At 31.5% G+C, this 25283-nt stretch overlaps 2 protein-coding genes across 4 annotated transcripts; one reads left to right on the forward strand and one right to left on the reverse strand.

The window, feature by feature from the left end:
- Positions 1-1098: 1098 nt before the first annotated feature.
- Positions 1099-13809, reverse strand: LOC139513216 (cytosolic Fe-S cluster assembly factor nubp1-like). The gene is made up of 9 exons (XM_071301510.1): positions 13724-13809; positions 10160-10223; positions 9362-9445; positions 8643-8808; positions 8201-8292; positions 7459-7518; positions 6970-7175; positions 5633-5722; positions 1099-3124 (listed from the first exon to the last, which is right to left on the reverse strand). Exons 1-9 carry the CDS (start codon positions 13754-13756, stop codon positions 3008-3010), a joined length of 912 nt encoding a protein of 303 aa, XP_071157611.1. The 5' UTR covers positions 13757-13809; the 3' UTR covers positions 1099-3007.
- Positions 13645-25188, forward strand: LOC139513215 (protein Lines homolog 1-like). Of its 3 annotated transcripts, XR_011662404.1 has the most exons (6): positions 13648-13964; positions 18066-18149; positions 20139-20808; positions 21407-21599; positions 22620-23577; positions 24622-25188. XR_011662404.1 is itself a non-coding variant. In XM_071301509.1 (5 exons), the coding sequence occupies exons 1-5, from the start codon at positions 13707-13709 to the stop codon at positions 23494-23496; spliced, it is 2067 nt and encodes a 688-aa protein (XP_071157610.1). In that variant the 5' UTR covers positions 13645-13706; the 3' UTR covers positions 23497-25188. The 3 variants fall into 3 exon arrangements, 2 of the variants coding, with proteins under 2 accessions (XP_071157610.1, XP_071157609.1); XM_071301509.1 differs by having other exon boundaries at positions 13645-13964; positions 21422-21599; positions 22620-25188; XM_071301508.1 differs by having other exon boundaries at positions 22620-25188.
- Positions 25189-25283: the final 95 nt, after the last annotated feature.

The following is a 25283-nucleotide window of genomic DNA, read 5'->3' on the forward strand; positions in this document are numbered from 1 at the left end:
ATCATTTTGTTGTCTACAATTTTGTATCTTGTTTTACTGATCCTTTTGTAGTCTACAATTTTGTATCCTGTTTTACTGATCATTTTGTAGTCTACAATTCTGTATCTTGTTTTGCTGATCATTTTGTAGTCTACAATTTTGTATCCTGTTTTACTGATCATTTTGTAGTCTACAATTTTGTATCTTGTTTTACTGATCATTTTGTAGTCTACAATTTTGTATCTTGTTTTACTGATTATTTTGTAGTCTACAATTTTGTATCTTGTTTTACTGATTATTTTGTTGTCTATACGGGTTATTCTGTATCTTGTTTAGCTGATCATTTTATTGTCTACAATTTTGTATCTTGTTTTACTGATTATTTTGTTGTCTACAATTTTGTATCTTGTTTTACTGATTATTTTGTTGTCTATACGGGTAATTCTGTATCTTGTTTTGCTGATCATTTTATTGTCTACAATTTTGTATCTTGTTTTACTGATTATTTTGTTGTCTACAATTCTGTATCTTGTTTTACTGATTATTTTGATGTCTATACGGGTAATTCTGTATCTTGTTTTGCTGATCATTTTATTGTCTACAATTTTGTATCTTGTTTTACTGATTATTTTGTTGTCTACAATTTTGTATGTAGTTTTGCTGATCATTTTGTTGTCTATACCGGTAATTCTGTATCTTGTTTAACTGATATATTGTTGTCTTTCTGTATCTTGTATTTCGGTCTATCTATTATAGTTTTCAAGTTAATAGGCAAAATACAAAAATTGGCAAACATTCATCATTCCAGGGCATTGTCTGATAATTTTGGTACAAATAAAAGAAAGTAGATTTTTACATCCTGACAATGTTTAGCCATTTTAAGTTTTCTGTATCTTTTTTGTCTTTCAAGATATAAGGAAAACCAGTGTTTTACCATATGTTCTATTTCTAACCATGTGACCAAGTTTGTGGATGGAGAGACACAAAATTCACAAACTATAATCTATATACCCAAAGAACTTTTATTTCAACTGGGTCAGTAGTTTACTGGAAGGGGTTACTGAACATTCCATGCAAGTTGATAGCAAAAACTCATACTGACTTAGAAAATAACAAGGATTACTTATTACATTTCTTTAATTTGAAAAAAACCCAACATATATCTGTATAAATATTCAATATAAGTCTAGCACCAATATAACTTTTATACAAATGATCAAAATAATTGTTTTTAACAATAAGATATATAGTTAAAAAAGTGTACATAAAGGATGATAGTTTCTCTCAATTTTCCTGATTTCAATATTACAATTTGGTATTTGAATTATGTTAATAAACATGTGAAGCAATTTTATGTTTACATCTAATACCCGTACTTTATCACAACAAGAATCACATTAATCAATAAAATCAAGTTTAAAAATTGAAATAAAAGTTCTTCCCTTGAACTTGCAATGAGATTTATAAACTTATTAAGATACAAACTGTTATTGCAAATAAAAAATATTTTAGACAACATACAATTTATCAAATTTATCAAATTTGTATTAATTATACATTTCAGCTAGGTTATTACTTAGTGAGTGAAATGTAATTAACCATTATTTCAATTCTCATCTGCAAATTTTGCATATTACTAGATAAGTGCTTATTTTCAATTTAGAAAGCACTATACATATAAACAGTGAGGGTTATACCTGAAATAGGGTAATTTAAATTTTCAAACATTTAAATGATAACATTTCACTATAAGAAGTACATTATCTGATGAAATGGAAGCCAGAACCATTATGTTTATCGTAGTTGTTACACTGAGATAATAACAAGAGTGCACACACTAAAATGTCTCATCTACTTAACTGGCCATGATTGATTTAATGTTTAAAGTCTTAAAAATAAAGGTTCTACCACAAGATTCACATAAACTTAACATTATCAATGATCAATGACAAAAAGATTAAGGTCAGATAATCCTTGGCAGGCAGACATGTACACCTCAGAATCATTCAAAACACCAAATGTAGTTAACCTTTTGCTTATTCTATCAAAGAAACAAGCTAAACTGTGAAAACATAACATTGAACAATGCACCATGAAAATTGGGTCAAAGCCAGATGATAACACAACACACATGGACACCTTACAATCATTCCATGCACCAAAAAATAGTTAAGCTAATACTAATAGTATCCAAGAAACAGACTTAACCAGGAAAACTTAACATTAACCATTGAACTATGCAAATAAGGTCAAAGTCCAATGAAACATGGCAAACATTCATGTACAACTTACAATAATTCTATGCACCAAATATAGTTGACCTTTTGCTTATAATATATAAATATCAGACTTAACCAGAAAAACTAAATTTAGACCAATGTATCATGAAAATGATGTCAGGGTAAGATGAACCCTGCCAAACAGTCATCTAAAGCTGAGAAGAGGACAAAATTACAGAAACTTGACACTAACCAATGAACAATGAAGTCATGAACAAATGAAACCTGCCACACTGACATGTACCTCTTACAATCAATCCATACAACAAATATACTGTCGATTCATTATTATTCGTTGGATACCAATTTAAGTGGATTTCAAGGCTAAAGGTAAACCACAAAATTAAATGTTCAACGAATGACAAATTTTCTATACTTTTGCAAAACCATGAAATCAAATATCCACGAACATGTAAGTTTTGCTTAATTCACGAAAATTGATACCCACGAAAATAAATGAATCCACAGTAGTTGACCTAGGCAATAGTATCTGTGAAGTTGATTTCATCACACAACTATAACTTTGATCACTGATCCATGGAATGAGGTCATTACCGTCAAGGTCAGGTAAACCCTGTCTGGTAGACATAAAGATGTTGAAATGAATCTATATGCCAACATTTGTTATCCCATTACACATTATTTAACCATTATCTATTTATAACATTAGAAATTGAATTGACTAGTTGTTCCATGCACTTTATAGTTTGTGAGTCTGGCAACAGGAGATGGTGTAAGCTAAGCAACCATTATCTATTTATAACATTAGATAAAGATTTGACAAGCTGTTCCATGCACTTTATAGCTTGTGAGTCTGGATGTTCTATCACTGGATTTCTCCCAACTTCACAACATGCAGTCACTCTCTGAAATCACAAAAAAAAAAGTCTGTAAAAGGCCAAGAAGAGTACATTGTCTTAGCAAGCATTTTAGTTATATTATAACATAAAGATAATATAAGGGTTGGTTGAAGTGACAGAAAATATGTCTGACATGTTCCTATGCATATCTATTAAATAGTACATCAAAACATGTTGGGTTGCAAGATACATATTAAGATTGTTGTTGAATGTGAATATGTTTACAAGTTAGCCTAGTATATTCAGTTTAGACTTTTAACATATTGACCTTTACAAGTCATGTGATTGAAAATTCGGAGAAATCAAATCAAATAATGAAACTACTGTGAAAGTACTTTTATTCGTGGGGTACCAATTTTCGTGGTTTTCGTGGATAACTTTATCCACGAATTTAAGTGTCCAATGTAATAAAAACAACAATTATCCAAATCAAGACATGGAAAGATCCCCTTCAGTAGGTTTGACTACTGATATGATCTAGAAAATACATTATTGATATGCTAGTATGATAAAGTGTTCATTTTATATCCTCATAGTTCTCATACATATGGGAAATAATAATTTCATGCCGAGCTTGATTTTGATGAAGAATTATTTGACAATATTCAAGATACGTTTATAATGTAGCATTTGTTTATGTTACTGTTTTCTTTAGGTGACATGTTTATGGCCTTTGATGGTCTTTAATCTGTTGATCCCTTTATAATGAGTTAATTAGTGTTATTACTACGATTTACACGGGTCAATGTTTACTTTGCAATTTCCTGCAATCCAGACTATTTGTATTGTTCTTTTCTAAAAGCTTTAATTTTTCAATTTTTTTTTTAGAAAACTAAAATCCACGAAAATTAAAAACCCACCAACATGTAAATATGGCTCAAACCACAAAAATTGGTACCCACGAATTTAAGTACTTCCACAGTATACAAATCATGTTAATAATAATGGCTGTTTTATCTATAGCTCCTTTGACTAGTATAAATCTTTAAAAATTAAAGATTAAGAAATAAGTACTTCTCTTACATTACTTATTTTTCAGTGAATATTTATCTGTGACAATAAAATGGCTGTTGTGGTAAAAAAAACTGTGCCTCCATTTGTACAAGTCTGATTGTAAATTGAAAATTTTTACTAAAAGAGATTAAATTTCAGAGCAACTATTTTATCAATTGATTGAAAGGTAAACGGACAGAAAGTCACAGGACAAAAAGTCACAGGACATAAAGTCACAAATTTGGTAGGACAAAAAGTCACAGGACAAAAAGTCACAAATAATTTGTTGACAATTGTTTGAATATATAAGAGAAATATCTTGAAATATTTACTTTTTAATACATATATTCATATTAAAGTTTAGGAAATGTGTCATTATACTTGAAAAATCAAGATTTATTTAATTTTAATCATGAAAAAGATATATTTCTTGGCACCATGAAGCCATTTAAGTGCCAAGCCATTTTGACATTTTGTTTTTTTAACAATTATTTGATCATCTTTGATATTTTTTGGATAAATTTTGTTAACAAAGTTGGTTTATATACAATTGTTCAAGAAAAATACAAAAATATTTTTCTAGAAATAAGCAGTTTTTATTCAAAAAAAATAATCAGAAAAAATGAATTGTGACTTTTTGTCCTGTGACTTTTTGTCCGTGACTTTTTGTCTGTGACTTTTTGTCCTGTGACTTTCTGTCCTACATTCGATTGAAATTCTAGTAACTATTGTCCAAGTTCTTTAACAATTGGATATACAATTATTTTTCACATGTGATTAGTAATATTTTTTTATGAAGATTTATAAAACTATAATGGACTTCACTGTGTATTAATGATACTATGGTATCATTATTATTCGTTGGATACCATATTTGTGGGTTTTGTGGATACAGGTGAATCATGAATTTAAATGGTCAACGAAAACAAATTTCTATAATAATAAAGTTGTATCCAGACTTTGGCAGAACCACGAAATCAAATATCCCTGAAAATATAGGTTTCCAAATATCCCTGAAAATATATGTTTCCAAAATCCATGAAAATTGTTACCAACGAGACAATCCACAGTAGAACAGGTATCAATTTTTGAGGTTCAACAAAAATAATCTTATTTTAGGAAACTTTATTCAGATTTTCAACATTAGCTCCTATCAAAATAAATAAAAAATAGTATTTGCTTAGCCTTAAGTATTGAAATTGGTGTTTCCTATATCTGAAAAATGGGTATACCACAAACATTAAGGAATCCACAATTTATTTGTGTTGTCTCTATAAGTATAAGTCTATTTTTTTTGTCGCAAATCAATGTTGAACCTACTCTTAATAAATGCAACAATCAATGCTTTCTTCCTTTGTGTTACATTCAAAATCTGCATAAAATAACTACACAACTAATTATGCATTAGTAAAGGAATAATGAATATTTCATTGAAATAGTCTAATAGAAGGAACATTGTTATCAACATTACCAATGACTTTATTAACATGGCTATAACAACAAAATATGTGTTTAATATACCGTGTCTATAGGTATCCTGGCTAATATAGGTATCTTTTGTTCCTCAGAAAGTTTCTCTATCTCATCCTCTGGAAATATGTTTGTCACTTCCTGCAAGAACCAAAATATGAATAATTACTTACATAAATATTACTATTTTGCTTTATTGTTATTTTATGTTCTTTAAAAAAATAAACTGTACAACACCTTGTACGTTGTGTCAAAGTATTGAGTTGGAGATGAACTTACAGTTAGATATAAATGTCACATTGATCAAATGTGGCGCGTTACGTTTGCCCGGATTGGTCCTATATTTGAGCGTAAAAAATCCACATTTGCATGGAAAAACGCTTTACCTTTGCAAGAAATTTACCTGTTGAAAAGTTACTACATTTGCGCTGTTTTGAACAAAAACATTTAAAAACAAAATCCATAACTTTTAATAAAAAAAATACTTAATATTGTTAAAATGATCTAAAATTAATTTGAACAAATTTACTAAATAAAATGCTCCTGTAAATAAAAATTGCATGTGCCATAGTCTTTTCCTAGCCATTACAACAAACAGATTTATTCAACTCATCCTGCTATCTACACTTTCCTGGAGATTATTCTACAAGTTCAGCGACAACTTACATTGAAATTTGCGATAACCAAGCCCTTGTAAAACGTACAGAAAAAGAGTTCACCGTTCAACAATTTCTTACTGAATTTCAAACTTGACATTTCCCGTCAATGCTATCTCAAATCGCTAGGATACAAATACCAGGCAAGGACTGATCTATAGATGAATTCCATATAGATATCATCCTTATGTATACTGCGTTTTATTGAAATGACTATATACTTTGAATGTTCTCTTCCATGATAGTCTCTATTTCCATTAATAAATGTAGTGCTTTTAAATGTTTATATAAACAAATAAAGACTTGTCTTATATACGTTAATCATTCAATATATGAAGTAAAAAGATGTGGTATGATTGCAAATATATGTTCAAAACAATAATCGAAAAACAAATCACAGGTAAAAAAAACTCAGGTAAACTACAGGTAAATTCGTGCAAACGTAATACCATTTCTCCGTGCAAATGTAATGCATGTCATTTTAAAATCTGCACAAATGTCACCCATCAAATGCAATGAAAAGAACATAAAAACTGACATGCATGTTATTTAAACAACAGTCATGTTTATAGAATTTCAGGAAAACAGGGAACAAATATGAAGCAAGACAACCATAGTATTATTATGACAAATAACTAAGATATTTTAAAGTTTAGAGATGGACAATAGCAACAAGTGATGGGATTTAGTTTAAACTTCTAGCCAGCTGAGATCCAGAAACAAGTAGCTTACATCACAAAAAGGACACATAAATGTGCTCATATTAACAACCAATCCTAAGATCTTCACACCCATCTTCCTACAGAAGTTAACCTCTCTCCTAACTGTTGCTATGGAGACACCTTGAGATGTTGTAACTATAATGGCTCCATCAGGTTTCACATTTTTCAAAACTTTGATAGCTGTAAGATGTTCATCACTTGTACCTGGAGGAGTATCTGAAAAAGTTAACTACAAATGTATTTTCATAAATTTTTAGACTTATTGAGAATACTATGTTAAAAAGAATTTCAATTTTATAATATTATTGAGGAAAAAAAAAAAAAAAATTGTTCAGTGTCCAAACTTTTTTTTATAAATACACGTTTAGGTTTTTCTCTTTTCAAGTGTGTCAGAGTTTGAAATAAATTTTGTTTTCATTCTTTTCAAGCTTTGAGAACAAATCCTAACAAAGTTTTGTATAGCTAAACTTTGATGAACAAAATAAAAATTAAAACTCACCACATATTAAATAATCAAGTTTTCCCCAAAATGTGTCCTTGAAAAATCTCTTTATTAAACCTGAAGATATGAAAAAAAATATATAAATACATTTTGAAAACTCATTTAAAAGAAACAGCAACATATTTTCAAATCTTTGATATTTATGGAAACCTATTCATTTTTTACTTCTCAGGCTAATACCTAGTACAGATAAGAAGATACTTATTTGAGTAATTATCACATAGATTTCAGACCACCAAAAGTGTAAGGTAGATAATGGTCTATATTTAAAATCCAATGGTTGGAAAAACCATTGGATTATATCATTTTTATTAATACATTTTCTATTTGTTTAAACACAAAATTTTCCCATGTTTTTCTGAATTCTCTTCTTCTTTTAGCTAAATATAAATACTGATAAACTGTACACTAAAATAAATTGCAATACATAGGATAAGGTCTACTCATATGTAGCCAATGATGATTTAGACCTTTTAAAGTAAACAATTCTGCTAAAAGACTTTCATAAATAATAAAAGATTGAATCACGTACATAAATATTTTAATCCCAATCTTCCAAATTAATTTCAGTTTAAACCATCCTATTCCTTTTTTAAAAGAGTATCTTCTAAAACATTCTGTCAGTATAATTTGAGCTGTTATGTATTCAACAATCCAACAAATAACATCACTACCCTGTTATATGCATAAAAGTTAACTCACCATTAACCAGGATACATTTTGAAGCATGCAAACACACCTGTTTTTCTTGGTCCTCTAAACACAACAGAATCCCTGTCAGATTTTAACATAGCACCAACTGACATCACTTTTATACCATTATGTGGTGATCTGGAATGTAAAAATTTATATTCTCTAGAACTAAATTGTCCTGACACATTTATGGCACTAGCTTCCCATTAGGGACAATAACATCCCTCCTGGAACATTTGATCCACCATTGAATAACACCAACTATGTCTTTTACTCATCTTTTTAAAGCTAATTTTTGTCATGTGTTGGTCATTGTTTACGCTTGTGTATTGCTTTAATTGGTTCATGGTATAGATTTGTTGTGTTGATTTTCTTTTTTAAAGACCACAAAGCAAAAAGTGCTGATTTAAAGTATTATTTTATAGATTAATATGCCAACTTATATAGTAAAATTATGCATGCTAAATTAGAATGCAATAAATACATACAATAGAGTTTTCCATCCATATTCTGTGTTGACTACAACCTGTTCCTCTACTGAAAGAAGTTTAGGAATACTTGGTCCACAGATATCCAAGTCTACTACACCTACTTTGCAAGACTGAGAGGCCAATACTTGAGCTAACATACATCCAACTGTTGATTTACCTACTCCTGAAAAATATCATGGGAGAACACTTCTGAATAAAAAAGTTAAACAAATGTTATTTTCAAGACATTTAAAAGGTATATCTTAAATTATCTATGCAAATGGGTCAGAGACATCTAACTTTGACAGGTGTGACAGTATCAGTCAAGATGAAATTACTATATTTAAATTTAAACAAATAGTTTCTTTAATAAGCAATTAGACAAGGTAGCAATGAAGGTTAAGCTGTCCCTTTGTCTTCTTGTGAGATCTTAAAACATTGTTATGATAGCTGAAGACTATTCATATTCATTAAAAGTTTGTTTTATGCCAATGTTTATTTAGCTTCAGAGTAATTATCTATATATTCCTGTACAATATATAACAATGTTTTTATAGTCAAATTTGGATTTTTTTCTGTTTACTAGATGATAAAATTACTAAAGTAATTAAACTGCATCAGCAGGGTGGAATAAAAATAGGTTTATTGTTTTAAACCATTAAACTGCAAGAATTGGTAATGGAATGCTGTTTCTAGCTAGTTGTGTATTTGCATACAAACAAAATCTTTTGAATTACCTCCCTTTCCTGACATTACCAGTATTTTGTGTTTAATTGGATTCATCCTTATATCAATCATTTCTTGGTCTGGGTCAACTCTTCCTGAAAAATAAAGGTGAAATATATAAGGTTACAAGTCAGTTAGTCTGTAACTTCTGTCAAAGTTTAGAGAAGTCCTGACAAGATTGTTTTATAATAAACAAAATGATAATACTAATTAAATCACTTATTATATACGGCCAATATTTTTACAAATTAATTTCAACAAGCATTCTGAGAGTATTGCATGGTAATACATAGTTCTGTACTGGTTGAAAATTCATTGTTTTGAAACAAAATGAAAGTTTGATCTATATCTTTTCATGGTGTAAACTATAAAAAAAAATATCAAATCATTATTATCAAATGTGATGAAAAAAAGTGTAAAAAAAACGGTTATCAGTAAAAATTTCTAAGTCTGAGGATCATAAGAAATAATCATCCAAACAGATTGAAATTTGAGCTTTAGCTGTAAATTGTTATGGTAAAAGTATATACCAAATATTAAAATCAATATCTTAAAGCAGAAAATGAGTTTATTTGAAATTGTTCCAAAGAAAAGCCTGAAATTGTTAGACAAAACATAAATCTATTTATAGTTCACATAAGGTCAAACAATACTTCTTTTGAATGGAGCTGCAATACACATTCTTAGGTCACTGAAAATCAAACAACAAACTACTTAAAATGTTTTCTTCTGTGTGTACATGTATTTTACACATGAATACATATATATTCCTTAATCTAGGTGTGTTTTATTAAAAGCAAAAATTAAACCTTGCGACTGGCACAAAGCTTGTCCCGGGCATCCTTCACAGACGCTTGCTCTTCCTGCCAAATCCTAGAAATATACAAATTATAGAAGTTCAATACAAAGACAAACTCTTTAAACAAAAAGAGTGAGGAAAATGAAATGTCTCAGTCCTGATCATAAATGAAAAATATCTTGGAAGTTTATTTATACATGACTTGTATATTTTTAACATAATCCATATCATATGGATAGGGACATATATTAGCTTATAATTCACGCATGTCATGGAGCTAGTTGTTATTGGCTTTGAAGTAGTTGTCACTAACTGCAAGTTCTGTCAGAACTGTACTTAAAGTGTCTTTTTGTTGAAGGGATGTCTAAATACCCAGTCTGTTTTTCTTAGATGTTTTTCTTTGTTATCATTCTGATGGGTTAAGCCCTTTTTATAGTTCGTTTTCATGTTGTACTGTAATACCACTGTCCAGGGTTAGAGGGAGGTTTTGACGCTAGCAAACTTGTTAAAACAACTTTTGTTTCCTTCACAATATTATGGTGCCGTGACCAGGATTATAATACTATGAAGGAAACAAGAGTTTCAGATGTATATAATTACATTTGCCATATTGAAGTATAGAGCCACAACTATATAATAGAATGAAATTACAAAAAGTTCCCTAACGACGTCCACATTAAGTCACGGTAAAGTTTGTGTGTTTCTCAACATTGATATCTAAACACTAAAACAGCATATATTACAATGCATAAATACATAACAAGCAAGTCACTTTAATGCATGAAAAGCACTACTAAAGGGTTACACGCCTTTATTCCGACAGCCCATTAGTCCGACAGACCATTGGTCCGACAACCCTTTAGTCCGACAACCCAATAGTCCGACAACCCATTGCTTCGACAGTCCAATACTCCGACAACCCATAAGTCCGACAGTTTTCAGGGTATCAGGGTAAAATATAATTTGTCTGTATTATTACCTGATTACGTTTAGATATGGAATAACATATTTTAAGAAATAACTCCGTATTTATAACATAAGGCTAAGGTAGTTCGAAAACTTTCTATATACTCAATTCGAAATCTGTACATAGAAATGAATATAACAGAAAAGAATATTTCATTTTCCAAATTAAAAGATCTTTTAAAGAGCATATAAACCATGAACAACCATTGATGGTACGAGCTACAGATGATACCCCCGCCCAAACATTTTGGTAGACAGGAAGTTTTTGAGTTGTGAATCTGAAAAAGCATCACACAATATAACAGACTTATATAAACCTTGAAACCAAATTTCAGAAATCATTGTCCTGTATTTCCTGAAAAAATGTGACGAAAATTTTCAACTTGACTGTCATGTAATGAGTAACTGTAATGAATTTGAAAACGTATCACACGATATAGCCCACTTCAATAAACCTTTCAGAAATCCTTGTAATGTAGTTCATGAAAAAGATGCAATGAAAATATTTATGGGACGGACGGACAGACGAACTGACTGATGGACAGTTGGATGGATGGACAGACAGAGGTAAAACAGTATACCCCCACTTTTTCGAAGCAGCGGTCTAATGATTGGGTCAGCATTAAGACATTTCAATACTAATATGATATAATTATCTTTATAGCACTATAAGCTAGCCTCAGTCACAATCGGAGCCAAGACAAAATAGAAAAAAACAACTCAAACAATGTCATCAAATAACAGTCAGTATCAAGACATGTATTACATAATTCAAAAGAACTAACAATATAATCATCATAGTAAAGTTTTCTTGTGTTAATTTATCATATTTATCTAACTTTTTAAAGATCTTGCATGTGCTAGAAATATGGTGAAAGAGTTCCTCCCTCAAATTATTATGAAGTGAGCATTCGATTGAAAAATGACGCTCATCCTCAACTTTATCAACTGTACCATGCGATTTTTTGAGTATCTAGCATTTTCAATTCTTAATGTAATGGAAGAGCACCGATTCTGAATTAACATATGAACTACCTTTCAATCAATGATATCTAAATATTTCTTCCTTTCTTGAAAACAATCTTTAAATTAAAAAGAAGTGTCAAGATTCCAACAAAACACATGTACTAAGTTTTTAAAATTAGACAATTTGACAAAGACACAAGCCGGACAAGAATGTCACACATTGTCTTAGATTTTTTACTAGTTTTTTATTGGCTTTTATACTGCACTTGTTCTATTTGAGCACTCAAAATGCGTTAACTGTATATTTCTATGACATATACACTCACTGACCTGATATCACTTTTTCTTATGAATATTTAGATATAAGTTGCTGAACTATTCATGTCTGTCATATTTGTTTTTCGTAATAAGTTTTGTTGTAAATCATCATTCCTGCATCTCCACCAACCATAAAAGAGACACATTTTTCTTGATTTTAAAATAAGCTCAGGATATAAAATCAGTATCCCTACAACATACATATTTATTGAGGTTCATCTCACAGACTATGTCTGATCGCGATCGATCGCTATTGGAAGTGCTGTGTACTGTCTCCATATTTCGTGGATTCACAGTTCCCGCACAAAGAGGGTGGGTAGTGTTATCCAACTCTGATATATTCATTTATGTAGTTAATAGTGGGGAAACCTCACTCCTCTGATACATGAAAAGGGGGAACTGATGATCTAGTGAAAGAAGGTAGAACAAGACACACATGCAAAAAATAGCAAACTATAACAGCACAGACTGATAGTGGACACACAAACAACGAAATATAGAGATAAAGTACGAAAGTCGGACGAGGATAAGGACTGAGTAGTTGCTATAAGCATGTGCAGTGGCGGATCCAAATGGGGGAGGGGTATGGGGGTTGGAACTCCCCCTCCCCTTTTTTTTTTTGGCTGATCAATGCATTTGAATGGGGACATATAGTTGGACCCCCCCCCCCTTTTTTTTTAAATGGCTGGTGTATCAACTCCAATATACTGAGTCAAACCACAAATATCATAGAGAACGGAGTTGGTCTTTTGAGAGAAAATTTACCCATACACATAAGAAAAACACATTGTCGGAATAATGATTGGGTTGTCGGAATAATGGGCTGTCCGAGTAATGGGCTGTCGGAATAATGGGCTGTCAGAGTAATGGGCTGTTGGAATAATGGTTGTCGGACTAATGGGATGTCACCCTACTTAAGTACACATCTACAGATGTTTAAACAAGGTTCACATGGCATGTGTCATTTATATAAGCCTATAAATGGAAAACACTAAATTGAACTTTATCTTCAATTTTATCAAATTTGTTGTTTTCAACTGTTCAAAACTCAACAGCAGGTGAATTTATGAATAAGAAGATTGATTTTATCAGACTGGAAGATCGCAGAATCGACAAATCGCTATGAAGATATATTTTAAAAGGTACGTTATGGTTTGTTCTAATTATCTTATGATTTTGCAGGTATTCGACACTATCATCAATCCTTTTTTTCTTTCGAGGAACGGGAACCCTAAATGTTATTTCAAACGAAACCCGAATAATTTATGTACTAGAAGAAGAAAGCTTAATGTGCTTGTTCATCTCTCATGGCTGTTGGTTTTACCGATTCCGCAGGGCATTCTGCTAACTGTTCCATAGCTCACACCTTATGGCAATCTCCGGTGCAGAGATCATATCCGTACCGTTCTATAGTCTTGCTTCTTCACACGTGCTTCCGGAATAATGTAAACAAACAAGCAAATAATCAGAATATGCAGGAAGCTTTACAACATGTTAACCGTTGTCAAAGAGCCTTTTTAATGGAAAGGAACACTAATTCAAGTTTATTCTCAGCATTAGACCTGGTAATCTTTTGTAAAGATGCATTGAATTAGTGATATATTTATTTATTTGGGGAAAAAGGGGGGGGGGGATTTTATTTATTTGGGGAAAAGGGGTGGGGGGGGGAAACGCTTTGAAATTTATTCGCATAGAATAAGGTTTCGAGTCCCTGGTAAACAGCTGTTGAACGTCATAGGATTTTGATAAGATAAATTACAAAACTGAAAGGTGTGAAAATCCATGGATGGTACCAGCGAGAATCGAACCCGCAATCTCGGGATCTGAAGGCAGCGCTCTAACCAATTGAGCCAAAGACTCAACTAGTTAGACTACCTTTATATCTCCAGGTCTACAACACTCTTCCCCCTTTTCTTTTTTGGGCTGCGTACCATCCATCTGAGCAACTCACAGGTTTTACTGTACAACCCCAAGACTTCTACTCGGAAACCCTCTGGCCAGTTCCCTAGATGCCACATAGAATTGCCATGGTATCCTATGACCGGCTGGTCAAACCTCATGACCAATTCTAACATCTAACTGCCAGGCAATATTCTATTTACATTTTTTGTACAAGTAGCAGATGCTCGCAGCACCATTGTTGCAAATATCCATGGATGGTACCAGCGGGATTCGAACCCTCAATCTCTGGATCTAAAGGCAGCGCTCTAACCAATTGAACCAAAGAAGAAAATCCATGGATGGTACCAGCGGGATTCGAACCCTGAGGGTTCGCATCCCGCTGGTACCATCCATGGATTTTCACATCAAAGGGAAACCAGTTTACATTTTTCGAGCCTGCGACTTTTGTTGCAGAAAGCTCGACATAGGGATAGTGATCTGGTGGCGGCTATGGTGTAAGCTAACTTCTTAAAAGCTTTATATATTATAGAAGGTGGAAGACCTGGATGCTTCATACTTTGTATATAGATGCCAAATGTTACGAAGTTTCCGCAGTCACATGTCCAATGTCCTTGACTTAATTTAATTGGTTCAGTGAGTCGGTGACTACTTGAAAAAAAAGTTTAGATTTTTTGTAATGTTAAATTCTCTCTTATCATAAGAGGGGGCAGGACCTTTTTCATGACATCAGGATCGGGTTCTTTAAGCTCGGGATTTTGAGATTGATTCTTTCAGGATCAGGGAATTCTTGTTTCTAATTTCATGATGTACAAAAAATGTAGGGATTTAAATTTCTTTGAATTCGGGACCTCAGGATTTCATGTTTTTAAGCCAGGAATTTCAGGATCCAGACCCCTCCGACCCCCCCCCCCCTTATGGATAACTATATTTGGTATGTGCGTACCTTGCAATGTCTTCATTCCAGTCAGGCAGTTTTCACTTGATCTCTACCTCATTTCATGGATCAGTGAACAAGGTTAAGTTTTGGTGGTCAAGTCCATATCTCAGATACTATAAGCAATAGGTCTAGTATATTCGCTATATGGAAGGACTGTAAGGTATACATATCCAACTGGCAGGTGTCATCTGACCTTGACCTCATTTTCATGATTCATTGCTCAGTTTTAAGTTTTTGTGTTTTGGTCTGTTCTTACACTATAAGCAATAGGTCAACTAAATTTGTTGTATGGAAGAATTGTTAGCTGTACATGTCTGCCTGGCATGGCTTGACCTCATTTCATGTTTCTTTGGTCAATGTTTAGTTTTCTTGGTTGATGTTAAGTTTATGTCACAGTTGTAATTTAGGTCTATCAACATAATAACAACGATTAGTAAAGAAGGCAAGACATTTCAGCGTATGCACTCTTGTTAAAACAATAAAAAAACTTATTATCTTTATTTTACAGCACAATACTAACTAAAACATGATTGAAAAATTATATTTAAGGGGACAAAAATAGATGGGGGAGAACATGAATAGGGGTAAATGTGATTTTGTGCAAACAGAGCCTGATATGTAAAGGGGGGGGGGGGGGGGATGGGGGGGCTATGGATTTTTTTGGAAAAAAAGTTTGTTTCCAGTTTTGGGAGAAAAAATAAATTGTTTTTGACCCTGAGAAAAAAAATGTGTTTGTTTCAACTGCCCTCAACTGCCACTATATGTTATGCTAAAATTGAAAGAAAAAAAATGTTGTCGACTTGTCACCAAAAAAATAGATTGTTTTTTGCTGATGGCAAAAAAAAAGTTTGTCCAGAAAAGAATCCATAGCCCCCCTCCCTGAAAATCAAATGGTTGCTGCCTAATGCCAAATACCAGTGTTAGTTGATCATACATGTGCATAATTTTTGTCGAGCCTGCAACTTTTGTTGCAGAAAGCTCGACATAGGGATAGTGATCCGGCGGCGGTGTTAGCTCACTTCTTAAAAGCTTTATATTTTAGAAGGTGGAAGACCTGGATGCTTCATACTTTGTATATAGATGCTTCATGTTACGAAGTTTCCGTCAGTCACATGTCCAATGTCCTTGACCTCATTTTCATGGTTCAGTGACCACTTGAAAAAAAAGTTCAAATTTTTTGTAATGTTGAATACTCTCTTATTATAAGTAATAGGATAATTATATTTAATATGTGCGTACCTTGCAAGGTCCTCATGTCTGTCAGACAGTTTTCACTTGACCTAGACCTCATTTCATGGATCAGTGAACAAGGTTAAGTTTTCGTGGTCAAGTCCATATCTCAGATACTATAAGCAATAGGGCTAGTATATTTGGTGTATGGAAGGACTGTAAGGTGTACATGTCCAACTGGCAGGTGTCATCTGACCTTGACCTCATTTTCATGGTTCAGTGGTTATAGTTAAATTTTTGTGTTTTGGTCTATTTTTCTCATACTATATGCAATAGGTCTACTATATTTGTTGTATGGAATGATTGTAAGGTGTACATATCTAGCGGGCAGATGTCATGTGACGTTGACCTCATTTTCATGGTTCAGTGGTCAAAGTTAAGTTTTTGAGTTTCGGTCTTTTATCTAATACTGTATGCCATAGGTCAACTATATTTGGTGTATGGAAATATTTTATGATCTTTATGTCAGTTGCGCAGGTTTTATTTGACCGTGACCTCATTTTTACGGTTCATTGCACAGTGTTAAGTTTTTGTGTTTTGGTCTATTTTTCTTAAACTATAAGTAATGGGTCAACTATATATGTTGTATAGAAGCATTGTTAGCTGTACATGTCTGCCTGGCTTGGTTCATCTGACCTTGACCTCATTTTCAAGGTTCATTGGTCTTTGTTTAGTTATCTTGGTTAATGTTAAGTTTATGTGACAGTTGTAATAAAGCTTAGCTTTATACTTAGGACTATCAACATAATATCAATGATTAGTATAGAAGGCGAGACATTTCAGTGTGTGCACTCTTGTATTAAAAACAGCAATATATTGTGAGAGAAAAAAAAATATACTGCAATATTGTATTTCAACAGATGATAATGTAAATAACATATATTTTAGAATAAACACACTTTTTTGCAAGTTATGTATTTACATGTATGCAAGTAAATATCTCACATTATTAAATTTTTTATTTTAAATATTTCAGCATGTTCATAAGGGTCACAATTTTGACAAAACACTGTCACATGTACATTTGTGTATTAATCAATCATTAATACATGTGTATTACTGTTTTTACATTTCTATTGTGTGAAAGTGAGATGCTACTAATCATGCTAATTTACTAAACTGAAACGGATTTGTATAGTAAGATTCTTACTATAAAAATTTATCCTTGATTGAAACAATATAATTGATTTTTCTCACTGGGTATGTAAAACGTTTAAAGCGTAGTACACCTGTATACAAATGATATTTTACTTTTAGCTTTGAATAGAAGTTTATTAAGAGAAAGCCATATCTCTTGCAGGTTAAAGACACCCGTGTAGATTTCGAAAAAGAGCAGGCTAATGCCGCTACAAGGCAGCACTCGCACCCACAAAGTGGAAAGGGATTAATATAAGTTGCAAAACTTGTTTCCCAATCCACTATAAATAAATATGTTTAAACTAAATAGAAGTTTATAAATAGGATTTTGTTTTCATTCATTCCTTCTTAGCTACTTTCTGAATAAAATAGGTTTAAATTAAAATTTTGTTTTCTAGTATTTTGTTTCCCTATGATACATTGTACATGTATCAGACAACATTTATTATTTTTTTTACAGCTTGAGATGAACATAGAAGACCCATTTGTAAACTATGGAATAGCAGGGGCCCTGAAAGTCTTTATGACAAACTGTAAAGAAGAGGTAGAATATCACTTATTTTTCAATGAATATATACTTTAAGAAACGGAGATGTGGTATCATGTTGAGTTTAAAAAAAAATGTTTTAACATGTTCATGTGGTCACCCAAGTCGGGAAACTTTTGTGTGGTTGTCTTATGTCAATTTCTTGCATCATTATTTTGTTGCGTCTTTGTTTTTTGTTTGTTAATTTGAGATTTGTTGTTACTTGCAGACTTTTGATAATCTATGTTAAATTTATTCAAGAAATATTCAGGCTATCTTGACATCTTGTATTATACAGACAATTTGGGCTATACAATCAAAGGAATTACAAAATAAAGCACAGTAAATGATTAGAATGATAAGAATGATTAAAGTACATTTAAACTAAAAACCATAGATACACATTCACACAAAATAACATGATTATAAACCATGTTTTTGAAAAACATAGTTATTTTGGAAGCCACTGTGTCCTGGAGAAATTACATAATTTTATAGTCCTAGGTCTATGGGAGACAACTCCTGATCGATTTTATTTTATATTTTTCTTTCTTTCTATTTTTTCAAACTACATTGACATTTTTTAAGAGTTTCTTTCCTTCTTCAAAAAGGAGTGCATTAGTTTTGTTAAGTTGGAAGTAACAAACAAATCTTCAGATGAAAGAATTCAAAAAATTTCATCAGATAAAATTTTGAATTTAGAATTTAAATTAGACAGATGTCATTGTTGAGATCTAGTATCTTTGAGAACAGTATATTTTAAAAAATGAAATAAAAAAAAAATGTAGTCCGTCTTCAACTGTTTCTTACATACCTCCCACTTTCTGTTTTCAGCTTTAATACCAATATGCCTCCCACTTTCTGTTTTCAGCTTTAATACCAATATGCCTCCCACTTTCTGTTTTCAGCTTTAATACCAATATGCCTCCCACTTTCTGTTTTCAGCTTTAATACCAATATGCCTCCCACTTTCAATTTCAAGTTCATGACAGTTAGTTCTAAATCTTGTAATTATTTGCCTGTCTCTTTCAATTTATTGTTAAATATGGTTCAAACATAAAAATATTTTGAAATTATCTGTAAGATCTACATCTCCTTTTTTCATGTCTTATAGGAAATATTTTATGTTAATGCTGTCTATCATATAAAAATTGTACAATGGATTCATTATTATTGACGGGATACCAAATGTAATGGATTTTGTGGGTACATGAATAAGAAATTTAAATGTTCAATGATGTACATATTTTCTCTATTAACTTGTTCACAGACTTTTGTAAAACCACATATTAATTGATTATCTACGAAAATTCAAATTCTTCTTAAATTCACCAAATTGGTTTCCACAAAAACATTACACAGTAATTATATATAGTATGAGAAATGTACACACTTTTGAATAACTAGTAGGATTTACATTTTCTGCTTGATATGTTACTAGATACTTCAGTAATAATATAAAAGGTAATACAAGGGAAAATGAATCCATCTTGTATAAATTTAATAACAATTGTAAAAGCTGGTTGATGAATATTATTTTCAATGACATAGTTTATGAAGTCACCAGAATTTTAGAATTATAAATCAGAAATCAGAAAATGAATGCAGAACAACGCAATATTCCTAAATTAAGTTGATTAACCTTTAACCTAGTATGTGTAAACAAACAAACAATGCTACAAATGTATATACATGTACCCTACATGAAATTTGAGGCTCTTTTAAAAAAATCTTTTCAATGATTTATATAACTGTTGCGAGTACAGCAGCATACATCTTTCCTTAAAAGAGATAATTTACCCAGTGTCATGATCTGAGCAAACTTTCCAGAACCAGCATTGTTAATTTGTTATTTTTTGCATATTTGGTTTTATAGAATATATAAAAATAAGAAGATGTGGTTTAAACTCACAAAAAGTATTTTATTAATAGCATATTATCTTTAACTTATATTTCTTTTATTTGATTTTTTAATATATATGAAAAAAAATATTATCTGCATTTCAGGCTGCAATGAAATCTTTCTCTTTGCAACTAGTGAAAAAATTAACAGCTGATCAACCATGCTGGATGAAACTAAGAACCCTCACATGCCTGAATGGGGCATTGTCAAGAAAAACATTTGTAGAAATTGTCCAAAGCAAAATTCTGTTTGATCATATAACAGAAAATTGGAATTGTATTATGTGTTGTATATATAACTTTGATTTGGAACTTAGAAATGGCAAACTTGGACAATTAGAATTGTGTTCATATGAACTTATAAGGCTTTCAAAAAAAGTTGTAAAGCTGATCTTAAAAAGCAAGAAACCAGAAAAAAAGGATATTTTGAAAGACATTGTTAACTTTTCAAGACATTGGAATCTAATGTTGAATTGTAAGGTGCCAATATTTACAAAAAGTGTTTTGAAACTAATAAATACTTTATTTCCATATGGAGATTTGTCTTCCCTGCCATTGGATATAAACATGGTTATTAAAGAGACTGCTGAGAACATAATCACTTTTTTCTATCAACATGGATTTAATGTCATTCCCCTTGGACATGGTTGTGGCTTTACAGGTACTACTTTGAAAGAAAATTCAACAGTGGATAAAACAGAACTACAATTAGTGATCTTATTGACTTTGAAAAGCATAGCCATTATTCTGTCATGGAAACACTCTACAGTAGCAGGTAAATTATTTGTGATGTAAATACAATGCATTCATATATTTAAATGTAAACATATTTTTATTAACAAATCAATGTCAGGTTAATTGAATAATTTTAGTCATACAATACACTCTTGGCTCACTTTTTAAACACCATTGCGTTATTTTTGGCTTTTTCAGTTGTTTTCATGAAAATAGCTACTAATAAAACCTGATATGTCAATAGTTAATTTGTTCTGATGATATAAACACAAAAATGGACAAATTTCTTAAACGGTTGAATTTATTCCAATACTTTTTGAAGGAAAATAGAAAATTTGTTTTAATCAAAAGAAAATAAGCATCAGATGAAGTGTGGAATAAAAATATTGGCTGATACACATACCTATTGGCATATACTATATTGTTATACAATCCCAGAATTATATTTGTATAAAAATAAGGAGATGTGGTTTGATAGACAATTCAATGAGTAAACTATCCCATCAGAGACCAAATGATGTGGGTGAAAGGTGAAAGCAAATACATGTCACTGAAGTGCTCAACATATAGGTTATTTTAAAAACATATAGTGATTGAAACAATAAAATTTTGGCATTAACTTGTCACTTATTTTTCAGGCAATTTTATTTCAGCTGATGTTTGTTTAAAGTGTCTTTCTGAGTTAGACTTGTTTGTAAAGTTAAACAAGAGTCCAAGTGAAAAGGAACAGACACATGATTGGGTTGATGAGATGTTTGACGACCAGGATGACCTTTGGGTTGAATCACTTGTGGCATTATTAGATATATATAATCAAGTTGTTCTGTTAAGGTACTGTTTTGTTCAATATACATACTTTTCATACATTATACATTTTGTACCAATACTAAATTAATTTCCGTATAAAGTGAGTAAAAGTACACAGATGTTTAAAAAAGTTACAAGGGAAATCTTTTAACTATTTCTTTACCATTTTACAAGTGAATTTAAATCTGGAAATTACGTCATTTCGTAATTCTGAAATTCCGTCTTTCTGTCATTCCGTAACAAATCATTATACAAAGTTTTTTTTAAAACACCTTCAGATATTGGGTATGTGAGTTAACCATGATGAAGTTCAGATCGAGTTTAAGTTTCGTTCCACTCTGCTAATTTTTGCCAAAATTACGTGCTTTGGACTGATAAATTGTTGAAAATCAGTTATACAGACTTTTTTCTAAATGCTTTCAGATATAAGGATGATTTTGGTATGTGAGTTAACCAAGATGAGTTACAGATCAAGTTGAAGTTTTGTTCCACTCGACTATTTTTTGCCCAAATTATGGGCTACAGACTAAAGATAAATTGTTGAAAATCACAGTTATACAGAGTTTTTTTCTTATCGCCTTCAGATATTGGGCTGATTTTTGGTTTGTGAGTTAACCATGATGAGTTACAGATCAAGTTTAAGTTTTGTTCCTTTCCATTAATTTTTGCCAAAATTAAGGGTTTACAACTTTGAAAATTGTTGAAAATCACAGTTATACAGACATTTTTTCTATAGGCCTCCACATTTTGAGCTGAGTTTTGTTAACAGTTAATTTATAATTATGAACATATCAATGTGAGACTACCGGCATCATGTTTGTGTCCACATGCGTTATTGAAATTGCAGATTTTTCAACTTTTTTGGACGGGGCCATTTGTGTCGCTTTGACACATCTAGTTACTAACTATTTCACAGTCTATGCATGATGTATCAGGAGATTTCAACCATTAAATTTAATGTAAAGCCAGCTTTAGTAATGACATCTTCATTATTATCTTCTTTTACAGGAAAGTAAAACTTATGATTTTATGATTATTTTTCAGTGAGTTTGACTTACTCCCAGCAGCACTACAGACCGTGATTAACCCACATCGACAGTTCCTGTTATTCATAAAAACTACAGATTTTGATGAATCAGTTGTAATTGATTTACTAACATCCCCTGAAACTTGTTTTCTTCTTTATTTTAATCGTTATCTGAAATTTATATGTAGTAAATGGGGTTGGTTGATATCAACAGTAAAGCAAATGACTTTGGAGGAGGAAGAAAATTGTTTGAATTCAGATAAGTTTGCAAAAGATAATGATAAATCTGGTAAACTGAGCACTAAGAACTCTAAACATGAAACTGGAAAGCGGGATGCTGTAGAACATGACATGTGTGCCACATCATGTGGTTTAACATTGGTTGGACTATATGATTCCGATAGTAGCGAGGAAATTATCTCCCCTGGTGATCAAACCGAAACAAGCAATGATTGCATTAATGAATTGTCTGGTTTCAGTTCAAATAACAACAGTTGTCAAACAGTGGACTGTCTACAAGAGAATACTGATAAACTTGTCTCTTCTGAGAGTAACCCTGCCACAACAACTTTTCCTGAATCAGGAATTTCTGTGAATAGTAATAAAGTGAACAATTTACAATTCTCTCATTCAACATGTAAAAGATGTGAATCAATTGTTGATCATCAGAATACTTCTGATTCTGGCTTAGATGAAAAATGTAATTGTAATGTCAAGAAAATAGATAAAGTTTCTGGTAGTAGTGAGATGTTAGATTTATTGATGTCTTGTATTGTAAGAGTAAGAATGAAAGTTAGTAGACTATGGGACTCTGATTTATTTCCATATAATCCAAAACCTTTGTTGGCAAATATAAAGAAAGCTGAAGAATTATATGAAACTAATTATATCTAAGATGCTTTTAAAATAAATTAAAGAAAATATATTTTCAATTAACAGGGCAAAAATTTTTACATTAAATATGCAAAGTTTGTGGTTTTTGTTGAGCCCGAAAGCTCGACATAGGGATAGTGATACAGCGTCAGCAGTGTTAGCTAACTTGTTAAAAACTTTATATTTAAGAAGGTGAAATATCTATACTTTGTATATAAATGCCTCATGTTACAAACTTTCCGTCAGTCACATGTCCAATGTCCTTGACCTCATTTTCATGGTTCAGTGACTACTTGAAAAAAAGGTTAAGATATTTTGTAATGTTTAATTCTCTCTAATTATGAGTAATAGGATAAACATATTTGGTATGTGCATACCTTGCAAGGTCCTAATGCCAGTCAGACAGTTTTCACTTGACCTCGACCTCATTTCATGGATCAGTGAACAAGGTTAAGTTTTGGTGGTCAAGTCCATATCTCAGATACTATAAGCAATAGGTCTAGTATATTCGGCGTATGGAAGGACTGCTAGGTGTACATGTCCAGCTGACAGGTGTCATCTGACCTTAACCTCGTTTTCATGGTTCAGTGGTTATAGTAAAGTTTTTGTGTTTTGGTCTGTTTTCTTGATGCTATATGCAATACATCTACTATATTTGGTGTATGGAATGATTGTGAGGTGTACATGTCTAGCTGACAGGTGTCATCTGACCATGACCTTATTTTAATGGTTCAGTTGTCAAAGTTAAGTTTTTGAGTTTTGATCTTTATATGCACTATATGCAATAGGTCAACTATTTTTGGTGAATGGAAATATTTTATGATCTATATGTCAGTCGTGCAGGTTTTATTTGACCTTGACCCCATTTTCACAGTTCATTGCTTAGTGTTAAGTATTCGTGTTTTGGTCTATTTTACTTAATTTATAAGCAATAGGTCAACTATTTTTGTTGTATGGTAAGAATAGTTAGCTGTACATGTCTGCCTGGAATGGTTCATCTGACCTTGACCTCATTTTTATGGTTTATTGATCAATGTTTAAGTTTTCTTGGTTAATGTTGAGTTTATGTGACAGTTGTAATAAAGCTTTATATTTAGGACTATCAACATAATATCAATGATAAGTAAAGAAGGCAAGACATTTCAGCGTGCACACTTTTTGTTTCTTCTTTTAAAAATATACATTATTCACCAGTTGATATGTCATGACCTATAAAGATTTTTTTTGGGATATGGGGTATTGACTTCTTTTTATTCTCTAGATATTATATAGAAAAAAACAAGATACTAACCTGTCCTTCATTTGTAAAATCTATACCTTTTCCAGTTAAAAATTTGTTTTCATTTATTTAAGGGATTCTATCAAAAATGTGTCACATAATCAATTCCCAACAAACATTGCAGCCTATGCTATAAATTAAAAATCCTGCAAAAGTGTAGGAAGTCGAACCTTGGAGTATACTGATATATTTATTCTATTGAGAATTATTTACAGTTAATGTGACTGCCAATACACATGTTGTTCACTAATGCAATATTTAGAGAAGTAATGTCTAGTGAACCACTAATATCATGCTTACTGCTGTCATCAATGTTAACAACTGGAGAACAGATATATTGTTTATCCTATTCAGAATGTTATTGCCAACCAACAAGGCCATCATTAATTCTTAAAACATGTCAAGAAAATACCACTAATAAAAATTCTGAAAAATCTTGTGTATTGCTTATTGCCAATATTTCAATCCTCCCAATCAATAAAGATGCAAGTCATTGTCATTGTACAATATCTGATGACAATGAGAAAGA

This window comes from Mytilus edulis, chromosome 2 (genome assembly GCF_963676685.1).
Source record: "Mytilus edulis chromosome 2, xbMytEdul2.2, whole genome shotgun sequence".
In the NCBI taxonomy this organism is placed as follows: Eukaryota; Metazoa; Mollusca; class Bivalvia; order Mytilida; family Mytilidae; genus Mytilus; species Mytilus edulis.

What these genes read in the sequence shown, in the direction of transcription:
- LOC139513215 (XM_071301508.1), top strand. Translation starts at nt 13,707, where the DNA reads ATGGCTGTTGGTTTTACCGATTCCGCAGGGCATTCTGCTAACTGTTCC. An exon ending in TATTCTCAGCATTAGACCTG is followed by an intron (nt 13,965 to 18,065) that starts GTAATCTTTTGT and finishes TTTTTTTTACAG; the next exon opens with CTTGAGATGAACATAGAAGA. An exon ending in AATCAAGTTGTTCTGTTAAG is followed by an intron (nt 21,600 to 22,619) that starts GTACTGTTTTGT and finishes ATTATTTTTCAG; the next exon opens with TGAGTTTGACTTACTCCCAG.
- LOC139513216 (XM_071301510.1), bottom strand. Translation starts at nt 13,756, where the DNA reads ATGGAACAGTTAGCAGAATGCCCTGCGGAATCG. An exon ending in TATGGATGGAAAACTCTATT is followed by an intron (nt 8,293 to 8,642) that starts GTATGTATTTAT and finishes TTTACATTCCAG; the next exon opens with ATCACCACATAATGGTATAA. An exon ending in ACTTGATTATTTAATATGTG is followed by an intron (nt 7,176 to 7,458) that starts GTGAGTTTTAAT and finishes TAACTTTTTCAG; the next exon opens with ATACTCCTCCAGGTACAAGT.